General features: G+C 39.4%; 1 protein-coding gene across 1 annotated transcript; it reads right to left on the bottom strand.

Moving 5' to 3' along the window:
- Positions 1 to 12,824: 12,824 nt before the first annotated feature.
- On the bottom strand, positions 12,825 to 18,517 carry LOC124803475. Its single transcript, XM_047264667.1, has 4 exons — positions 18,495 to 18,517; positions 16,425 to 16,531; positions 13,900 to 15,175; positions 12,825 to 12,984 (listed from the first exon to the last, which is right to left on the bottom strand). Exons 1-4 carry the CDS (start codon positions 18,515 to 18,517, stop codon positions 12,825 to 12,827), a joined length of 1,566 nt encoding a protein of 521 aa, XP_047120623.1.
- Positions 18,518 to 19,147: the final 630 nt, after the last annotated feature.

Below are 19,147 nucleotides of genomic sequence, written 5' to 3'. Positions count from 1 at the left end.
ATATCCTATTACTTTTCATATTCCCACTGAACGTACTTTTAATTACTCACAAAAAATTACTAGTACTTAATTGTAAATACATGACATATGTTTCAATTAACACGGGCATTACATTTCATGAAACTAATCACTAACCATAACCTCATCATTGTACCCTCCATAATATATCAATGACACACATAATAATTCATAACTATCCTTAATACCACATAGCAACATAATTATCAACATCATCATAATCATATCATCACACAATAAATTCTAAATACTTTGTAATCAGAACTAAAGTCTTATATACAGAAAGTATGTTACACGGTAGTCTCACAGTTTAGTAATTGGTGCAACACCACTGATTTTAAGGTGACTTATAGGCACATTTATTCCTGTTAAACCAATCTGAGTGTTGATCTGGTTTGTTCATCTCACCTCTGTTAGTATTTTATAAAGACCATGGTATCATTCACAGCTAGTAATTATTATCAGTGGTAACATATTTTGCAAACTTTTTACTGTTTGTAGTTCATAAAACAATAGTCACTGACATCTCCAAGTAAATAACCAAAAAACTTAATAAGGCAAAAGTAAAACTACAAATATTAAGGGCAGATAGGCTGATTCAATTTGAAGTCATAATAATCAAAGTTGTTTATAAAGATATTTGACAAAGATAGCTATAAGCTGAATTTTATGCACACTTTAACAAAGAGGTAACCATGTAATGGATAGGTGAGGACTTTGTTATATAAATATGGATACATACATGGAAATGTTAATAGTGTGCTTCCTTGGCATGAACTGTAGATTTTTGTTTGGGATGGAGTATATATTGACTGGCATAATGATATATGATTTTGGTAATTACATATTACTTTATAAAATGCTAAAGGTCATAAGTAGTATTAGAGGTAATCTATTGAGCCCAACAATAACCTGGTTTAACAAAATGACACTTAGTTACAAAAGTGCGAATGTTCAGGGGACTAACTGTATGATACATTGAATGCTTTCATGTTTAAAATGTTGATAATTTAGTTAAATTCCTAATTAGTAGCTTAATTAGGTAACTAAAGTTTACAAAAACTAGAACTACAAAAGTATAATGACACATGTGGAAATTAAAGTAGCATAATGGTTCAACCGGTAAAAGTAACTTTAAGTATGATCAAACTATAATTACAAATATTGTTTAAGTTACTTAATAATTAAGCATTTATAAGTGCAGCAGGTTTTTGAAGAATAAAACTATTTACTGGAAAGGATGAACTAAGACCTTTCTAACAAGATGTCTCAATCCTCTTTAAGCTGCTGATGAACTCACACCATTTTAATAATTGCATGTTAATAAGGCAACTCCAGTTACTAATTTATCGCAAAGAAAAATATTTAAGAAAAACTTGCAATGCTATTGTGCCCTTTGGATTGAATATTGTGGTATAAATAATAAGACCACATAAAATATTATGTAATTAAATATTTGCAATTATGATTACCCACTGCATATTTATTTTGTTCATTTATTTATTGGTTTGGCATTTACAGGGTGAGTATTAAAAATATTAGAAAAAGAGATTCAACCATAAAAGAAGACACATTGAGCATTACTTAATACTAAATTTTACAGAATAAAACTTATTTTTTTAAGCCAGTCAGTGGCATTGTCCTTGGGTTTATGTATGTGCACATGTTCACCAATAAACCCATGCACAATAAACTTGATCAGGTGGCCAATCAATAGGTTGAGTCCACATTTGCACTGGGGGTTGTTCAATAGGCCCCATGTTGTTATCAACTCCATATGTCTCATGACATCTGTCCTTATGTTGTTTAGTGTAGTCTGTACACCTCTCAAGAAGTTAAAGCCCTCTACTGGTATGTTTGGCTGATCAATCAGGCTTCTATTCTTGACTTTGCTTATACTCCGCAATCTTTTCCATTCTTTTCCTGGATCATAGGGGTGTCTTTGATTTCAAGTGGTGTTTTGTGTCAGGCACTGATGCACAGGAAGATTTCAGTTTGACAGTATTTTATATATTTGCTGATATTTTTATGATTTCAGCTGGTGCTATATTAGCTAGTATTTCATTTGCACTGTTTATTATTATTATGATGCAAGTTTATACTGACTGTCTTGTCTGGACTGGGTTGTCCATTCCATTTAGTGTGTATTGGTGCAGCAGGTCTAGATCATTGTTCAGTTTCTGCTCTTCTTTTTCAGAAGATTTATCTTCATAAGCTATTGTCAGATTATCCACAATATAAACATATGGGATATTGTAACTGGAATATCCACAGTGTACAAGTTATACAATAAGGAGGCCAGTACCAAGCCCAGCAGGAGTCCATTGCTGAGTACTAGGCATCAGCTGGGCTTGCTGTTAAGTGATACTCTAATATTTCACCCTATTAAAATGTTCTTCATTGGTTTAATAATCTGGTTGCATTGAGTATGTTCCTGTTAGATCTATCAGGGTAATGCCTCTTACCTTCTTATCCTGGAACCCATTTCAATAAAAGTTGTGAGGGCAAGGAATTGACCACAGCAAATTCTTTTAGGCCTAAAATCACTTGCTTCATTGGTAGAAAGGAATCCGTATATGGAGAGGGACTGATCATCAAAATTGTCTCAAATAAAATATAAACAGCACGTAATAGGAAATCTGATCTGAAATGTTTGGGGTTCTCCCTTGTTTTCTCTGCTTCCAGGACAGCAACTATGTTAGCTACTTTCCACACCTGTGCTCTAGGTATAGTGTCTTTGGATAGTAATCAGAAGTCCTCAGTCCAGATTTGAAACCCATTATTGCTAACATTATGATTATTAATCAGCATTGGTAGCTGAAGACTTCCGGCATAAGAAGTCACCCTCATTCTGCCAACAGCTTTGTCAAAGAGAATGGAGGAGCAGACAGAGGTTCAGGGCACTCTCTTGTCCTTGGAGTGGGAAACTGCCCCTAAAGGTGGAAGAATCAACAATGATCAATGGCATGAGGATGCCGAAGGCAACAGAAACCACTGCGTTAAAGAAACATGACATGTATCCACACGACATGCAGCCTGTAATTGAAATAGAGTCATGATGATCTCTTCATTGGCAAAGTATTCCAGAATAGTCCCCCATTCGGATCTCCAGCAGGGGACTGACAAAGGGTACATGACCATGAGAAAAAGACTGAATAAACAACAAAAGGATAACATTCTATTAATTGGGGCAGAGAATGTTGGAAGCTTGAATGTGGTAGGGAAGCTAGATAATTTGAAAAGGGAAATGCAAAGGCTCAATCTAGATGTAGTAGGGGTCAGTGAAGTGAAATGGAAAGAAGACAAGGATTTCTGAACAGATGAGTATAGGGTAATATCAGCAGCAGCAGAAAATGGTATAATGGGAGTAGGATTCATTATGAATAGAAAAGTAGGACAGAGATTATGTTACCGTGAACAGTTCAGTGATAGTGTTGTACTTATCAGAACTGACAGTAAATCAACACTGGCAATGACAGTTCAGATATACATGCTGACATTGCAAGCTGAAGATGAAGAGATATAGAAAGTATGTGAGGAGATTGAAAGGTGATACAATATGTAAAGGGAGATGAAAATCTAATAGCCATAGGGGACTTGAATGCAGTTGTAGGGAATGGAGTAGAAGAAAACATTGCAGGAGAATATGGGATTGGGGCAAGGGATGAGAGAGGAGAAGGACTAATTGAGTTCTGTAAAAAATTTCAGTTAGTAAAAGTGAATACTCTGTTCAAGAATCACAAGAGGAGGAGGTATACTTGGAAAAGGCCAGCTGGTACAGGAAGTTTTCAGTTGGATTACATCATAGTCAGACAGAGATTCCAAAATCAGATGTTGGATTGTAAGGCATACCCAGGAGCAGATACAGACTCAGATCACAATGTAGTAGTGATGAAGAGTAGGCTAAAATTACAAAATTAGTCAGGAAGAATCAATATGCAAAGAAGTGGAATATGAAAGTACTAAGGAATGATGAGATATGCTTGAAGTTCTCTAAGGCTATAGATACCGCAATAAGGAATTGCTCAGTAGGTGGCACAGTTAAAGAGGAATGGACATCTCTAAAAAGAGTGACCACAGAAGATAGAAAGAAAAGCATAGATACAAAGAAGGTAACTGTTAAGAAACCATGGGGAAGAGAAGAAATACTTCAGTTGACTGGTGAAAGAAGGAGGTACACAAATGTTCAGGGAAATTCAGGCATACAGAAATATGAGTCACTGAGGAATGAAATAAGTAGGAAGTGCAGGGAAGCTAAGATGAAATGGCTGCATGGTAAATGTGAACAAGTTCAAAAAGAAATGATTGTGAGAAGGACTGACTCAGCATATAGGAAAGTAAAAATAATCATCAGTGAAATTAAAAGTGAGGCTGGTAACATTAAGAGTGCTACTGGAATTCCACTGTTAAATGCAAGAGAAAGCAGATAGGTTGAAAGAGTACACTGAAGGCCTCTATGAGGGGGAAGATTTGTCTGGTGAGACAGAAGAAGAAACAGTAGTCAGTTTAGAAGAGATAGGAGATCCAGTATTAAGACTAAAGAAAACTCAAGACACATTCATAGGATTTGATGACTTGCAAATAGCAATTGACAACGTAAAATGATGCAAAATGTTTGAAATTCTGAGCAAAATAGGGGTAAGCTATAGGGAGAAATAGATAATACTCAATATGTAAAAGGGCCAATAGGGAATAATAAGAAAGGATGGCGGAGAATGGAGGTGCTTGGATTAAAAAGAGTGTAAGACAGGGATGCAGTCTTTCATCCCTACTGTTCAATCTATACATCAAAGAAGTAATGATGGAAATAAAAGAAAGGTTGAGGAGTGGAAGTAAAATTCAAGGTGACAGGATATCAATGATGTGACTGGCTGATGACACTGCTACTGAAGAAAGAATGGGTTGAGACTTAATTGAAGAAAGATGAAAGTAATGAGAAGCAGCAGAAATGAGTACAGTGAGAAACATAACACCAGAACTGATAGCCATGAAGTAGATGAAGTTAAAGAACTCTGTAACCTAGGCAGCAAAATAACCAATAATGGATGGAACAAGGAGGACATCAAAAGCAGAATAACACTGGTAAAAAGGGCATTTCTGGCCAAGAGAAATCTGCTACTATCAAATATAGTCCTTAATTTGAAGAAGAAATATCTGAGAATTGGAGTGTGGCATTGTATGGTAGAGAAACATGGACTGTGGGAAACTGGAACAGAAGAGATGTGAAGCATTTGAGATGTCATACTACAGATGAATGTTGAAAATCAGGTGAACTGATAAGGTAAGGAATCAGGAGGTTCTGTGCAGAATCAGAGACGAATGCAATTTGTGGAAAACACTGACAATGTGAAGGGACAAGATGTTAGGACATCTGTTAAGACATCAGTGAATGACTTCCATGGTACATGAGGGAGCTGTAGAGGGCAAAACCTGTACAGAAAGACAGACTGGAGTACATGATGGGCCACATCAAACAAGTCAGAACACAGAAAAAAAATCCATGTCTTTTATTAGATCTGTATTCACCTGTTTATTCTGTGTTACCATTTTTATCATATTAGAAGTTTCTTTATCTTAAGAAGTTTTTGAATGGATTTTTGAGGACTGTTTTATGTGTAAAGGCAACTGATTGGGTGCTATTCTCATAGTAGGTCTGTCTAGGTTTGTGGCTCCTCCCAATCATCATTGTAGACTCCAGATCTTGCTGCCAGAATGAGTAAAGTCCAAGCTTTCTGTTATTTTAATCTGTATACTTCTGTGTTCTTCACTTATTGTTTGAATCTGTTGTTCTGCAACCTCACAGTCTTTTGTTATCCTTCCAATAATTATTCACATTCTCTTAACAAGTGTGGAGTGTATTCCTTCATTTCACTTTGGGAAATACTTTTCAGAGCAGTATTTTACATCAGAGATGTGAACAGCTCATAGCTGTCTGGTATTGGAGGTATATGGTTCACTGTTCTCTGAGTAGGATTCTGGTATTTCTCTCAATCAGCATTTTTTAAATTTGATCATGGGATTGGGGGACTTCATATAACAGGTATTGACAGTCCCACATTGACACTCACAGGCTGGTGTTGGCTTTTAGGGAACTGTGATAATACCCTTCTTTGTGCTTGAAGCTTATCTCCTGCTGCTCCCCTTGTGATGGTAGTCAAGCCAGGGGTTGTTTATGATCCCCATGCTCCTGACTGAAAGACCACTCAGTCTTTTGGGTCCTCTTCTCAGCCCAGTTATTCAGTCTTTTGCCTTCCATGTTGGATTCTGAATAAATTTGCATGATGAGAATGGAAATCACCAGCTGAATGTTTTGGCTTTGGGCAATATATCTATTCGTGATTCAGATAGGAGTTTTTTATCATTCAGAAATGGTTCTCTCAGTTTGATTCCTATAGGTAAGAAAAAAAAATTTAGTTAGAAGACGTAGAACAACAGCAGATGGATTGATTCCACTTTGCTATATTTCAACATCAACTCAAAGTTATCTCTTACCTGCCTGCAAAATTATAAAATAGTATCAGTATCGATCTGGTCAAAATTTTGCACACACAAAATATTCTCAACATCAGCAGCAATACATGTGACATGATCCTTTGTTACTTTACATGGCCTTGCTTTACACAAACTTCTCTCAATTCCAGTTCTTAATAAATAATGCCTCAAAGTGTGAATGGAATATTTAATACAAGCTATTGTACATAATGTTTTGCCCCTACCTTGATATAGTAATTAGAAAACACTTGTTTTCCTTCAAGACAACACTGCAAAATAATATAAACGTCTAAACAAGCAATATCTTTGCATATTTAAGGAAGGTGACATCACACGAAATGTAAAAACATTTACTTTACTTCAAGAAAGCATTAGTTTGTCTATGTGTCTGTGTTGTATTAATTCCAACGATCAAGTCCCCATTTTTATTGTGACAGGCAAGAACCAATAATATACACTTTCCAAATATGTGGTTTTATACTCATTATATGTAAGCCAACCCACAATCACAGTTCAGTATCACAAGAAAACACAAATTCACATCAAAATAATGATTTGAGAACATTTTCAATGTTTTTCCGAAAACCACCATCTGCAGAGAGGTTTACAAGATATTAACCCTTCCAACAATGAAATGAATCTGGCACTAAAATGCACCAAGCAGTGTTAATATAAACCATGCTACTTATTCTCAATGCTTTCAGAAAGTTTTTTAATTCAACATAATGCTAGTATGACTTCAAATTTTGTATTGTAATTCAATGTTAATTTAATAAATTTTCATCAAGAGTGTGAATTCCAGTGAAGATGTTTGAGGGTAATAGCTGATGCTAAAACTATTACAACATTGAAAATATTCTTAAGGCTGTTAACTTTATGTCACAATGAAACATCAATCATGTATTGATAATATTGCAATAAAAATACAAATATTAATATACGTTTTTCTGATATAAAAATTGCATAGTACAATAATAGTAAATGGTGTAATGGAACATCAAGGATGGAATGTAACCCACCCTCCCCAAGCCCCACCTCTCCACTCCCTCCATCTAACCCCCTGACTCCACATAGCTGCCCTACCCTCTTTCCACTTCATCCCTGCATGCTCCCCAACTGCACATCACTCTCCAACTCCCCTTACCCTACTATCCTTCCACCTCCCTGGCACAGCCTCCTCCTTACCCCCACCCAATCACCACTCTCATCATGCACCGGTTCTGTTGCTCTCAGTGTGGCCTCAGTTGCCTGAGACTGCAGTCACGTGTGTGTGAGTTGCTTTGCATGAGCGTGTATGTGTGTGTCTGCCATCTAATTCTGATGAAGGCCTTACTGGTCAAAAGGTACTTGTGACAGGTTTTTGTTGTGCCTATCTGCAACTCAGCATCTCTGCTATATGGTGAATAGCAACTTTCCTTTTCACAGTAAATGATATAGGTTTTTTATCATTTTCTTCCATAAATTTGCAAAATCATCTCCATAGTGTGGTTCTGTAGTATTTTTAAGATACTGATGTATAAACAAAAATCATATTTGAAGCAAACTTGTTCCCACAGATGAGAAAACATATCAAGCATCCACAATCATGAATTTCATAATTTACTGATAAAATGTGTTCGAATTAAATCACAATTTGGAAAGTGTTGTAGATTTCTGTAACTGATTCCATCATGTCTTGATTTATTGCAATATTCCCCTCACACAATTTCAGACACAGGATTTTGTGCAAGACTGTTTGACTTTAGCTAATACATTTGAAAACTAGTTGCCTTAAGAATTTTTTTCTTTCTTTTTTCATTTTGAGTTTTCTGGAAACTTTTGATCATGAAAGGTCATTCTTTTAACTGTGGTAGCATTGTGATTATTTATCATCTTTCATTGTAAATATTAATATTGCTGCTCCAAGCAGCAGGAAAGAGTAATGTGTTTGACTCTGATTTCAGTTCACTCTGTACCTCTGACCTGAGTGTCATGTGTATTGTCTACTCTGCTAATAAAGTATGAAATTGTCTACTGAGTACTGATGTATATTATTCTGTGTATACTCCCACAATTACTGCACTTCCTAAATTGATGACCCTTTCTACCAGTCACCATCATAATTTTGTGTAAATCTACCATGTCAGTTGGGTACAAGACAATGCTGGCACTGCCTGTCATTTTGCTGCCTCCATGACAGCACCAAGGATATTTCACATAGAGTACCACAATGTGCTATGAACATTCTGTGTGACAATTTGCAAAACAGTCTCTGACTTGGACCTAGTGAAATTCAGTGCAGTGATTCTGACAGGAATCGCAATCAATGGCACCCTGCGTATTCTGGGGCATGTTCCTAGGTTTTCCACTGAATCAACTCTCATGTCTGTTTGAGGACTTTTGGCCCATTCCAGTGACTTTTTGAGTGAAAATCTCTAACCACAGTGATATAAAGATGCTCCTAACAATGCCTTTATGACACATCACCAATGGGCTGTCTCTAACAATCCTGTCATTATCTTATCTACCTATTCAGTATATTGACAGCAAATTCAAATGGTTCATCCCTACATGGTGTCTGAGTCTTATGTTGTACCTATTTCTACATCATCTGTTTTGCTCAAAGTGATACCAGTGCAATAGTTAGTGACTTCAGCCCCACTCCACCTGTGCCTCCTACACCATACTTACAACTTCACTACTGCCATGCACGTTGCATCTCACACCTCTCATGTGCATTCGGTGTATATTGCTAACATGCTCTGCAAACCTGAACTCTTGTGGCCTTCACCGCTTCAGATTTCACCTCTGCGGGGCTAATCTGTGTTCCATGTAACATCCATGCCAGTGATACTGCATGCTTTGATCTCTTGTACACTGCCCATGGAACCAGGATGCATCCACTGGATTGACTGTGAGCCATCACTTCTGTGCCTGCTATGTTGATTTTTAAGCCACATGCCACCCTACTTCCATGACCACTTCAACATTTTGGTACATTGACCCAGGTTTGTACTTCTTAGTACGTAATATCCACACCACCCGTGTTGTGATCCTTCTTGTTTCCACCTGACAAGGCCTTCCACAAAATACAGCAACTGCATACTATGGGCTACACGTCAACCGTGCCTGTTTATGCCACACTCTGGCTAGTACCATGTGCACAGCCCCAAACAGTCATAACGCCACAAGGCTGCACTTTAAGCTGCCCCCGTTCCATACCAATTTCCTAGCAGTATGGTTAACTTTATGTGGGTGTTTGATCTTCACCCATGGCATTGTCAATGACATCATGAGATTTGTGACTTAATTCAGCCATGCCAGTGACCTCTTCCTGGCAACACTTGTTCAAAATAAGTACAAGATGGTGGAGGCCCTGTTGCTCTAGCACCTCTCATGCTCCCTGGAGAAGCAGCTACACCTCGTTATACACAAAGAAACTCTGAAAGACAGCTCTCCTTCTACACCCAGGCACCACCTCAGAACACTGGTCAATCCTATGTTGATGCCTGACTGCACACACTGGACGCTATGTCTTCTTAAACTTCCCTCACAAGTCCAGACTACAATATTGTCTCATGAGGGAGACCACATGGACACCAGACTCTGAATCCATACCCTGCTTATTTGTTTATGACTGTCTCACATGAACCAACTTCCCCAATGACACAGGAGCTGATATCAGCACTCTCCCACTATCTTGAGCATCGTTGTTTTATTAACAGCCAGTCTGACGTTGTCAAGGCCATTTCCCTATAGAGCTAAAGCATGACCAGAGATAGCCGTCTCCTGCTGAGCATGCCCGAGCTCCCATCTGCACCGTCTTTATCCTGCCTTCACTCTGTGTAACTGAAAAATGACCGAGGACAGCAACTCTTCCTGAACAGGGCCAAGCTCCCATCTGCCACCTGCCTGCATGACCTTCACAGTACAGACATCCAACAAATGCTGAATACTACAGTGAATAGACTTGACCCCATCCTACCACCTCTCTAGCAATGTTTACAAACAAACAACATGAAAGAAAACACTGGTGCCTGCCTCCGCTCATTCAGCAGTCGAGTGATACTGTTGGTTCCATAACAGATTTGGACAGGAGGCAAGCAGCTGCAGAATGCTTTGTGCTTAACCAAACATGTGTACTGACCTGCCATAGGCACAGGAGATCACTCTACGATTTCAAGATGCCTTAACCAACCACACCAGCACAGCCCTGCCCCTCATGTGGCCACTCCAACAGCTCCCGCTTATTTTTTTATGACTGTCTCACTTGAACCAACCTCCCCAATGACACGAGCTGATATCAGCACTCTCCCACTATTTGAGCATCACTTACTCTCTCTGCATAATTCCTTCAATTATGTGCCACTTATGACACCATCATAGCTGTCACTGGCACTACGTCTGTTACTTTATAATTGGGAGCATAAAAACACATGCCTCGGACCTTCCTCATCACCGTGACTGTCAAATTGGTCCTGTAAGGGGACTTCCTATGTCATTATCATCTGCTTCCTTACCTTTCCTGTGGTTTGTTGTTACACCACAATGGTCAGCAGCCCATTGTTGGAGTTATTGTCAATGGTCTCCCTGAAGAAGCTCCACTGCCACCCATGTGCTCATCACTGGGAGATACACCACTAGACCTTCTAATTAATTGTTCCACATTCTTCAATGAACTTTGGTATTTGACAATGGATTACTCCTCACTATATGATGCAACTGACATCACAAAATGTGACAACATAGACTTCCAGCTGTACATCACAGGCACTGCCACCACACCAAACACAGTCAACCAACATCTCATTGTCCTACGACATCCACAACAGTCCCACCATAAGTCAACCACCTCAGAGAATATCAACACACTACTGGATCCCATCCGTATGAACTACGAACAGGTTAGTCACATGTTGTGTCTGACTGTAGTCTGCAATTATGATAGTGTATCCATTGGCCAACCCAATGATTCCTCTCTACAATGAGCTGTGCTCTCAGCAGTTAATGTGCTCCACTCTAGTAGATCACACATCAAAGTCAACCAATGGAAAATTCATGTAGAAATATCAACAATGTAGGAAAAGATAGATTCCTACTTATTGTAAAGATGACACATTAAGTTGCAGACAGACACAATTCTCATCTCCCACCCTCTTTATTTTCTCACCTGCCAATGCACCTGCCCATCTTTCCCCACTCCTCTCCTTTTTTGCTCTTTTTTTTCCACACCTTCCTGCCCCACAACCTCTTTCTGCTATGCCTGCTGGCATTCTAGTTCCCACACACTCTGCTGGACAGTGTTCCTCTACCCCCCCCCCCCCCCCCAAGTGTACACTACTATCCTGTCCCTCTTCTTCTTCCCTGCCCGCTCCAGATCACTGCTTCCAACCCACGTGATAGTTGCATTCTGGCCTGAGCTGCTGGAGTTGGTGGTCATGTGTCCATGATGTGTGCTTGCTTGTGTGTTTCTCTTTTGCTGGTGAAGGCTGTGGCTGAAATATTTGTGTAAGTGTCTTTTAATTGTGCCTGCCTGCAACTTAATGTGTTATCATTACAATATATAGCAATCTATTTTTTTCCTACAAACATGATATATTTTTGATATCTTTAAACAAGAACAGTCCCCAATTTTGTTTACAAATGACTATTCCACATTTATTTCTGTTCAGCTATGTTTATTATGTCAGACAATATTTACTCAGCAGGTATTAAAATTTGATAGTCAGGAGCAACAGAATGTTTGTTATTTCACATAAATCATGTCAGTAACTCCTCTTTCCAAAACTGTGTCATTACAATCAAGTTATGGACTGAAATTCACATATCACAAATATATCAAACCCTTTTCAAGGATTGCACAGAAGTCTTCAGCAAACTTTACTTCGACATATAACATTAATTCACCTTTATCATTCTTCAAAATTGTTTACGTCATACCATCACAAATGAGAGCCAATAAAATTATAAAACACAACACCAAGAAGTGCCTGATACATCATCATTGTCATCATCTTTATCATCATCATCATCACCATCATCACTATCACAGAATATCATAAACCTCTTCATAATACCATAAATTGCAGAATACCACAAAACAGATCACAATACCACAAATCTTAATTGCATTAGCTATTTGTTACAACAGATTATTAGCATTTGCTGTCATGTATTTGTGAACTAATATTTCTATTGTAGTATTGTAATATTTTAAGATATAGATATAAAAAAGAAGAATCATATTTGTGGCAAATTTGCTCCCTCAGACTAGAAGATATAGTAAACATCCACAGTCACAGATTTCATAATTCACAGATAAAAATGTGCTCAAATTAGTTAGTAACTTGGGTGGTATTGTAGATTTCTGTAACTGATAAAAGTTCAATCAGGTCTTGATTTATTACAATACCAAATGTTTCAGTAAGATCTGAAATCACTTTTGCTCTACTATGGCAATGACCATTACACACTGAGTTGATAATTACACGATGGCTGTAGAAACATTTAGTCTGACAAGATTGTCTCTTCATTAGTTTATTTAATCAAAACACAATCTGGTATGTTTTTTTTTTTTTAGTAATTTAATTGAATGCTTTGTTGCTTTAGTAAAAATAAAATTGGTTCTTTTTGTCATGACAGAATAAATTACTATTAATCACACCAGATTTGTCGGAGAACAGCAGCAACATGTGTAATTGATCCAGCTTTAAGAAATTCTATTACCTTTTAGCGGAAAATTCGTGCGGTACTCTCCGACGTTAGAAAAGTCGTGGTGTTCCGTTCGGAGCAGGAGGCGGCTGTCTTTTCTCACTCGCGATATTGAAAATTACTAAAAAATGAACAGAATTTTTTTTTCTTTTTCCGGAGGAAGATCGCGCGGAGAAAGCATAACCTCTATAATTAGCAAAAGACATTCAAATCACACAGAGTATAATCACAGTGCAAGGGATGTTTCATTTAAATGGGAAACATAACAATTAACAAAACATGTATGTGGAATTAATTTTGTAGCTACATGTTGGTTTTCATTAATTAGGCATAATGTCTGTAATTTGTCTAACCACCACGTGTCATAATAAAATAATATAATTTTATTGTCATTTTGGAATTACAGCAATAGACAAATATTTTACACAGTGTAATCATAACACTAGTAATCTTATGGGAGCCTTTATATTTTATGAAGTAACAGCTTTTTCATGAGATGAGAAAACATTTTATTTTCCAAGCACAGATCAAAAACTAACAAGAATAAACAACTTGTAACCAAGCCGACTACGGCAAAGATAAATATATATCAGCTGCAGCCGTCACCCGCTGTTTTTGGCACAGTGGATAAATGACGCCGCCACATCAGCCCCCCTCCTTTTGAAACCGGTTGCACCAGGTATGTGGGGAAACTTGCACTTGATTTTTCTACCAGCTCTCGTGAAAACATCTGGTGCAGGCAATGGCTGCTCCTGTTCTGCACTTGCTGCTTTGTTGTCCTCTTCTGAAACCGTGGGCTCGGCGAGACTCTCTGCTGTTTCTTTGGCCTCCACGTTTGAGGGTGATTTTGCAGACCGAGGAAGGAGTGTACCCTCTTTGGTGTAAGCAGGTTTAAGCCGCTCAATTGAGACTGTCTCTTCTTTACCATCCTTATCGATTTTGAAGCTGTGGCTTCCTCTTGTGATTACCCCGTATGGTCCGGAGTAAGGCAAAACAAGTGGCGGGTGCACTGTATCATCCCTAAGCCACACGTGGGACGTTGCTTGCAGGTCTTTATGTACAAACACTCTCCGGTCTCCATGTCTGACAGAGTTAGTGGGTTTGATGTTTCTCATTCTAACGCTGAGTTGTCTCGTGAATTGCATGCATAGCTCAGCGCCGAACGGCTGTGTAGACGCTGGAACGATAAATTCTCCAGGAACCCTCAATTGCTTGCCATAAACCAATTCTGTGGAAGAGCATTGTAAGTCCTCCTTCACGGCCGTTCTCAATCCGAGTAAGAACAGCGGTAGTGCTTCAAGCCATGAAGTGGAACTACACGTTAATGCAGCTTTGAATGTGTGGTGTAGTCGTTCCACCATTCCATTACTGGATGGATGATAGCTTGTGGTGTGTAGGTGGTTGCACCCGCACAGTAGTAAAAGTTCATTGAAAAGTTGGCTTTCAAACTGCCTTCCGCGATCTGTTGTTAAGTTTTGCAGAACGCCAAACCTGGAGAACCATGAATGCAACAGTGCTTTTGCAACCGACTCCGCAGAAATGTCTTGTATTACAACTACTTCAGGCCACCTGGTAAAACGATCAATGATTCTGAGCAAATAGCATTGTTCTGAAGAGCATGATAGTGAGCCCACAATGTCCACATGTATATGTGAAAATCTTGCAGATGGCATTGGGAAGTCAGGAATAGGTGCAAAGACATGTCTGCTGATTTTATTATGCTGGCATGTTAGGCATGCACGCGCCGATGCGCGACAATCTTTTTGTATTCCAGGCCACACTACTTTGGAGGAAACTAACTTGGCTGTAGCTTGTACTCCTGGATGGGATAGGTTATATAGTGCACCATAAATCTCGCGACGATATTGTTCTGGTATGTAAGGTTGCTCCATTCCTTTTGCTACATCACACCAAATTCCATCTGGAACATTTGGGACAGACACACGTCTGAGCTGCAGCGCAGTTCTCTTTTCCTCTATTAGATGGTGCAAGAAAGGATCTTCTCATTGTTTAGACGCTAACTCGGTCCAACGAATTGAATTTAAACTGGCACAATTCCTAGACAGGCAATCTGTGACCAGGTTGTCTTTTCCTGAAATGTGACGCAAGTCAGTTGTGAACTGTGCAATGTACTCGACTTGCCTGCTCTGACGTGGTGAACTGAGCTCTGTGTCTCGTTGAAATATAGCTACTAACGGCTTGTGATCGGTAAAAATTGCAAAGTGCCTCCCTTCGACAGACGTGCAAAAATGCTTTATGGCTAAGTAAATAGCAAGCAACTCACAGTCAATAGCACTCCATTTTTGCTGCTGTCGAGTCAGGTTTTTAGAGAAAAATGCGAGCGGCTGCCATCTGCCATCAACTTCTTGCTGTAGCGCTGCACCCACTGCTGTTTGGCTAGCATCAACCATGAGCACTAAAGGAGCGCTCAATCTTGGATTTCCCAGTAGTGTTGCCTGAGAAAGACATTTCTTTAAGTCATGGAAAGCTGTTTCAGCATCTGGACTCCATGGAATTTTACGATTTCCTGTTGTATTTTTACCTGCAAGTAACGTTGTGAGTGGCTCTTGGGCGGCAGCTAATTTAGGTAAGTGACATCTGTAATAGTTGAGCATGCCTAAAAATCTGCAAAGTCCTTTGTAAGTTGTGGGAAGGGGCATCTGTTGTACTGCTTCAACCCGCTCAGGCAAAGGTGACAGGCCTGCTGCTGAAACCAAATATCCCAGGGACTTAACCACGCGTTTTCCAAATGTGCACTTTGTTTCGTTAATAATTATGCCATACTCTGTCAGACGGCAGAAAAGCTGCCAGAGATGTTCAACATGCTGATATACAGAAACAGAGAATACTAAAATGTCATCCATATAACAAAATACGAATGGTAATTCTAAGAGCACCTCATGCATGAATCTTAGCCATGTTTGGGCAGCGTTTCTGAGGCCAAAAGGCATAAAATTGTACTCAAACAAACCGAATGGTGTGATAACTGCTGTTATTTAATATCAGATGGAGCCATGGGAATCTGGGAAAATGCTTTGGCACAATCAATCACACTAAATATTTTGGCATTGCTAATCGTACTGTTAAAATCAGTCACATTGGGTACTGGGGTCGGTCGGGAATTGTGCGGGCATTGAGCACCCTGTAGTCTCCACATACTCTCCATGAATTGTCTTTTTTACAGACCATGTGAATTGGAGATGCCCATGAACTGTCAGACCTACTTACAATACCTGTTTTTAGAAGTCTGTCGAACTCAGCTCGCGCCGTGAGCAGCTTCTCTGGAGGCAGACGCCGTGGGCGGAAGGCAATGGGTTGACCTTGTGTCGTGCTGATGTGGTGTTGAGTATTGTGTCTGCATTTCCTGGTTGCATTGACGGGTTCGGTAAGTGCTGGAAAGTCTTGAAGCAGTTTACAAAAAAGTGATTCCTCCGACAGTGCTCTGATATTGCCTACATTATACGAATCGTTACAACTGTCGGGTGTCTTCTTGCGTGATGCACACGTGTGCGCCCCGCTTAGTTGCGGGTACGAAATCGTATCACAATATCCCGATGCGGATGACGCGGTAGAGGAGCCAGAAATCTTCGTGCGGAAAGACATGGGCACATCGCACTGCGCTTGAACCGACGTGGAAGATGCAGTAGGCAATATCCCTTCTGTGGGAACTGTCACCAAATGACGGTTAACCAGGTCGGGCATAAATCGGTAGTTCTGTAAAAAGTCCGCTCCAATTATAGGACTCAGCACATCAGCAACCACAAAAGTCCATTTTGGATGGAAGTTGGAATTCAGATGTAATGCCAACTGTTTCTCACCATAGGTAGATATTCTGGAATTGTTTGCCGCAGTCAGCACACGTTGCATTGTTGTCGTGAGTATATCGCCTCTCTTTCTTGGATAAACACTGACTTCAGAACCTGTGTCAATCAGAAACTTCTCACCTGAAGAGAGGTCCAACACGAACAATCGGTGTGATTGGTTGACTGCAGATACCGTGGCGTTTTCAACTCTTTGAATCACGCTATGACTCGGGTACCTATGTTGAATGTTGATGAACGTTAGTGCCCTTTAACACCCGCCTTTTAAGTTTGGGTAGCTGCAGGGTTGAATACATTGACGGGCAGTGTTACCGAAGCGTCTGTGGTACCAGCACCATTGATCTGTCAAATCCTGTTGGATAGCATTTCTTCGTCTTTTCCAACTGCGACTTCGTAGCTGCTGGTGGTGTGAAGTTATTTGCACATTGAGTTTTGCCACTTGTGCTGCCAGTTGCTGTATGGTGGGTTTGGTCGATGAGCACTGCTGTTGGGAAGTATTATTGCATGTTCCTGGCTCACTGACGTCAGATTCCATCACACTACACGTTATTGGGCCTCTATCCTGGCTGTAGTTGAATTCGGAACGCGCAGAAACTTCAGTTAAGGTGTTTGTGATGGTGTCTGCCTTTTTTGCTAAGACTTGCAATGGTAAGTCTGTTTCTGCTGCAATGATGGCACAGATGTTGGCAGGAAGTTTACGAAGCCTTATTAGACGTAAAGACTCTTCAGGTAGGAGTTCCGGGCCGGCTAATGTACGTATGGCTTTGAGTACTTGTGACAGAGTCTTGTCGCCCAAATCTTCATATGCGAAAATTTTTTGTAGTCGCAAATCTGGTGACAATGTATAATGCTGTATGAGAGCTTCCTTTAGCACAAAGAAATTTTGTTGTGACAAGGTTTCTTCTACTTGCTCTATCACTTCTAAATTTAGATGTGAAACCACTATATTAAATTTGTCAATGTTGTTAGACACCCCACGCTGCCGAAATATGCATTCAGCCTGCGTAAACCAAAGCTGGGGGCACGTTGGCCAGAATGCGGAAAGCTTAACATTTTCGTGTCGCACGTAGGTACTCCCATCTTTTGCATTAACATCTGTCGTTCCATTTTGTGGCGAATCAAAGGGCATGGACCACGATCCTTGGTCGAACAGACTGTAGTCTTCAATCTTGATTCCACTGCCCCATGCTTTTGTCTCTGAATTCATTATTCTCATCGGTATATATATTTTCTTTATGCTTGTGCTATGATTTTTCGGGGTCACCACTATGGGAGCCTTTATATTTTATGAAGTAACAGCTTTTTCATGAGATGAGAAAACATTTTATTTTCCAAGCACAGATCAGAAACTAACAAGAATAAACAACTCGTAACCAAGCCGACTACGGCAGAGATAAATATCTATCAGCTGCAGCTTTCACCCGCTGTTTTTGGCGCAGTGGATAAATGACATCGCCACAATCTGAACAGTACAGCCTGTCAGTTGATAATTCCATGTCACCATCAAAACACTGTTTTACTTCATAAAAGTGTTGGTGACAAGCCATTTACTTAATATTTTTCTAAATACACGTTCTGGAAGGTCTTGTATCACCTGCAGGAGCTTATTAAATAGTTTATGGCCCACTAGCTCACAGCTATTGAATGTCTTTGTTAGTCTATATATCATGTATGTATGGACTTATTTTTTCTTGGGTTGTGACTGTGAATATTATCTCTATTTTTTAGTTCATGCAGATTATTTCTTGGGCTTACAATGTGCCTTATGTTAGAACGTGTAATGACTCTAACTGCTTTCTTCTGCAGAAATAAAATTTTTGAACAAGGCTCAAGTTTTCCCACAATACTTTGAAAAAATGCAAAGTAAGAAATTTTAACATAGGCTGCTGGCACACATTTTGTAAGGCATCTTAATAAGTAAATTGTTAACATCCTGCAACATTCTTACAGCTAGGTTTTCACAAAAATGGTAATTACTCCAATGCATTCAAATATTGTACTGTATGAATCAGCAAAAGTAAAGCATGATGTGATTAACTCTCAGTTACAAACTAATGGAGTTAAGATAGAAGAAGAAAGACATAGCACAGATATACAAAGATGCAACATGTGCTCCAACAGTTCAA

The sequence above is a fragment of the Schistocerca piceifrons genome, chromosome 6 (assembly GCF_021461385.2).
Source record: "Schistocerca piceifrons isolate TAMUIC-IGC-003096 chromosome 6, iqSchPice1.1, whole genome shotgun sequence".
Classification (NCBI taxonomy): domain Eukaryota; kingdom Metazoa; phylum Arthropoda; class Insecta; order Orthoptera; family Acrididae; genus Schistocerca; species Schistocerca piceifrons.
This window is presented reverse-complemented; position numbering and strand designations above follow the sequence as displayed.

Coding starts and splice junctions, on each gene's coding strand:
- LOC124803475 (XM_047264667.1), bottom strand. CDS start 18,517: ATGGAATTATCAACTGACAGGCT. Junction 16,532..18,494: donor GAATTATCAACTGACAGGCT/GTACTGTTCAGA, acceptor ACACCACATCAG/CACGACACAAGGTCAACCCA. Junction 12,985..13,899: donor AGAGCTGGTAGAAAAATCAA/GTGCAAGTTTCC, acceptor ATGTTTCTACAG/CCATCGTGTAATTATCAACT.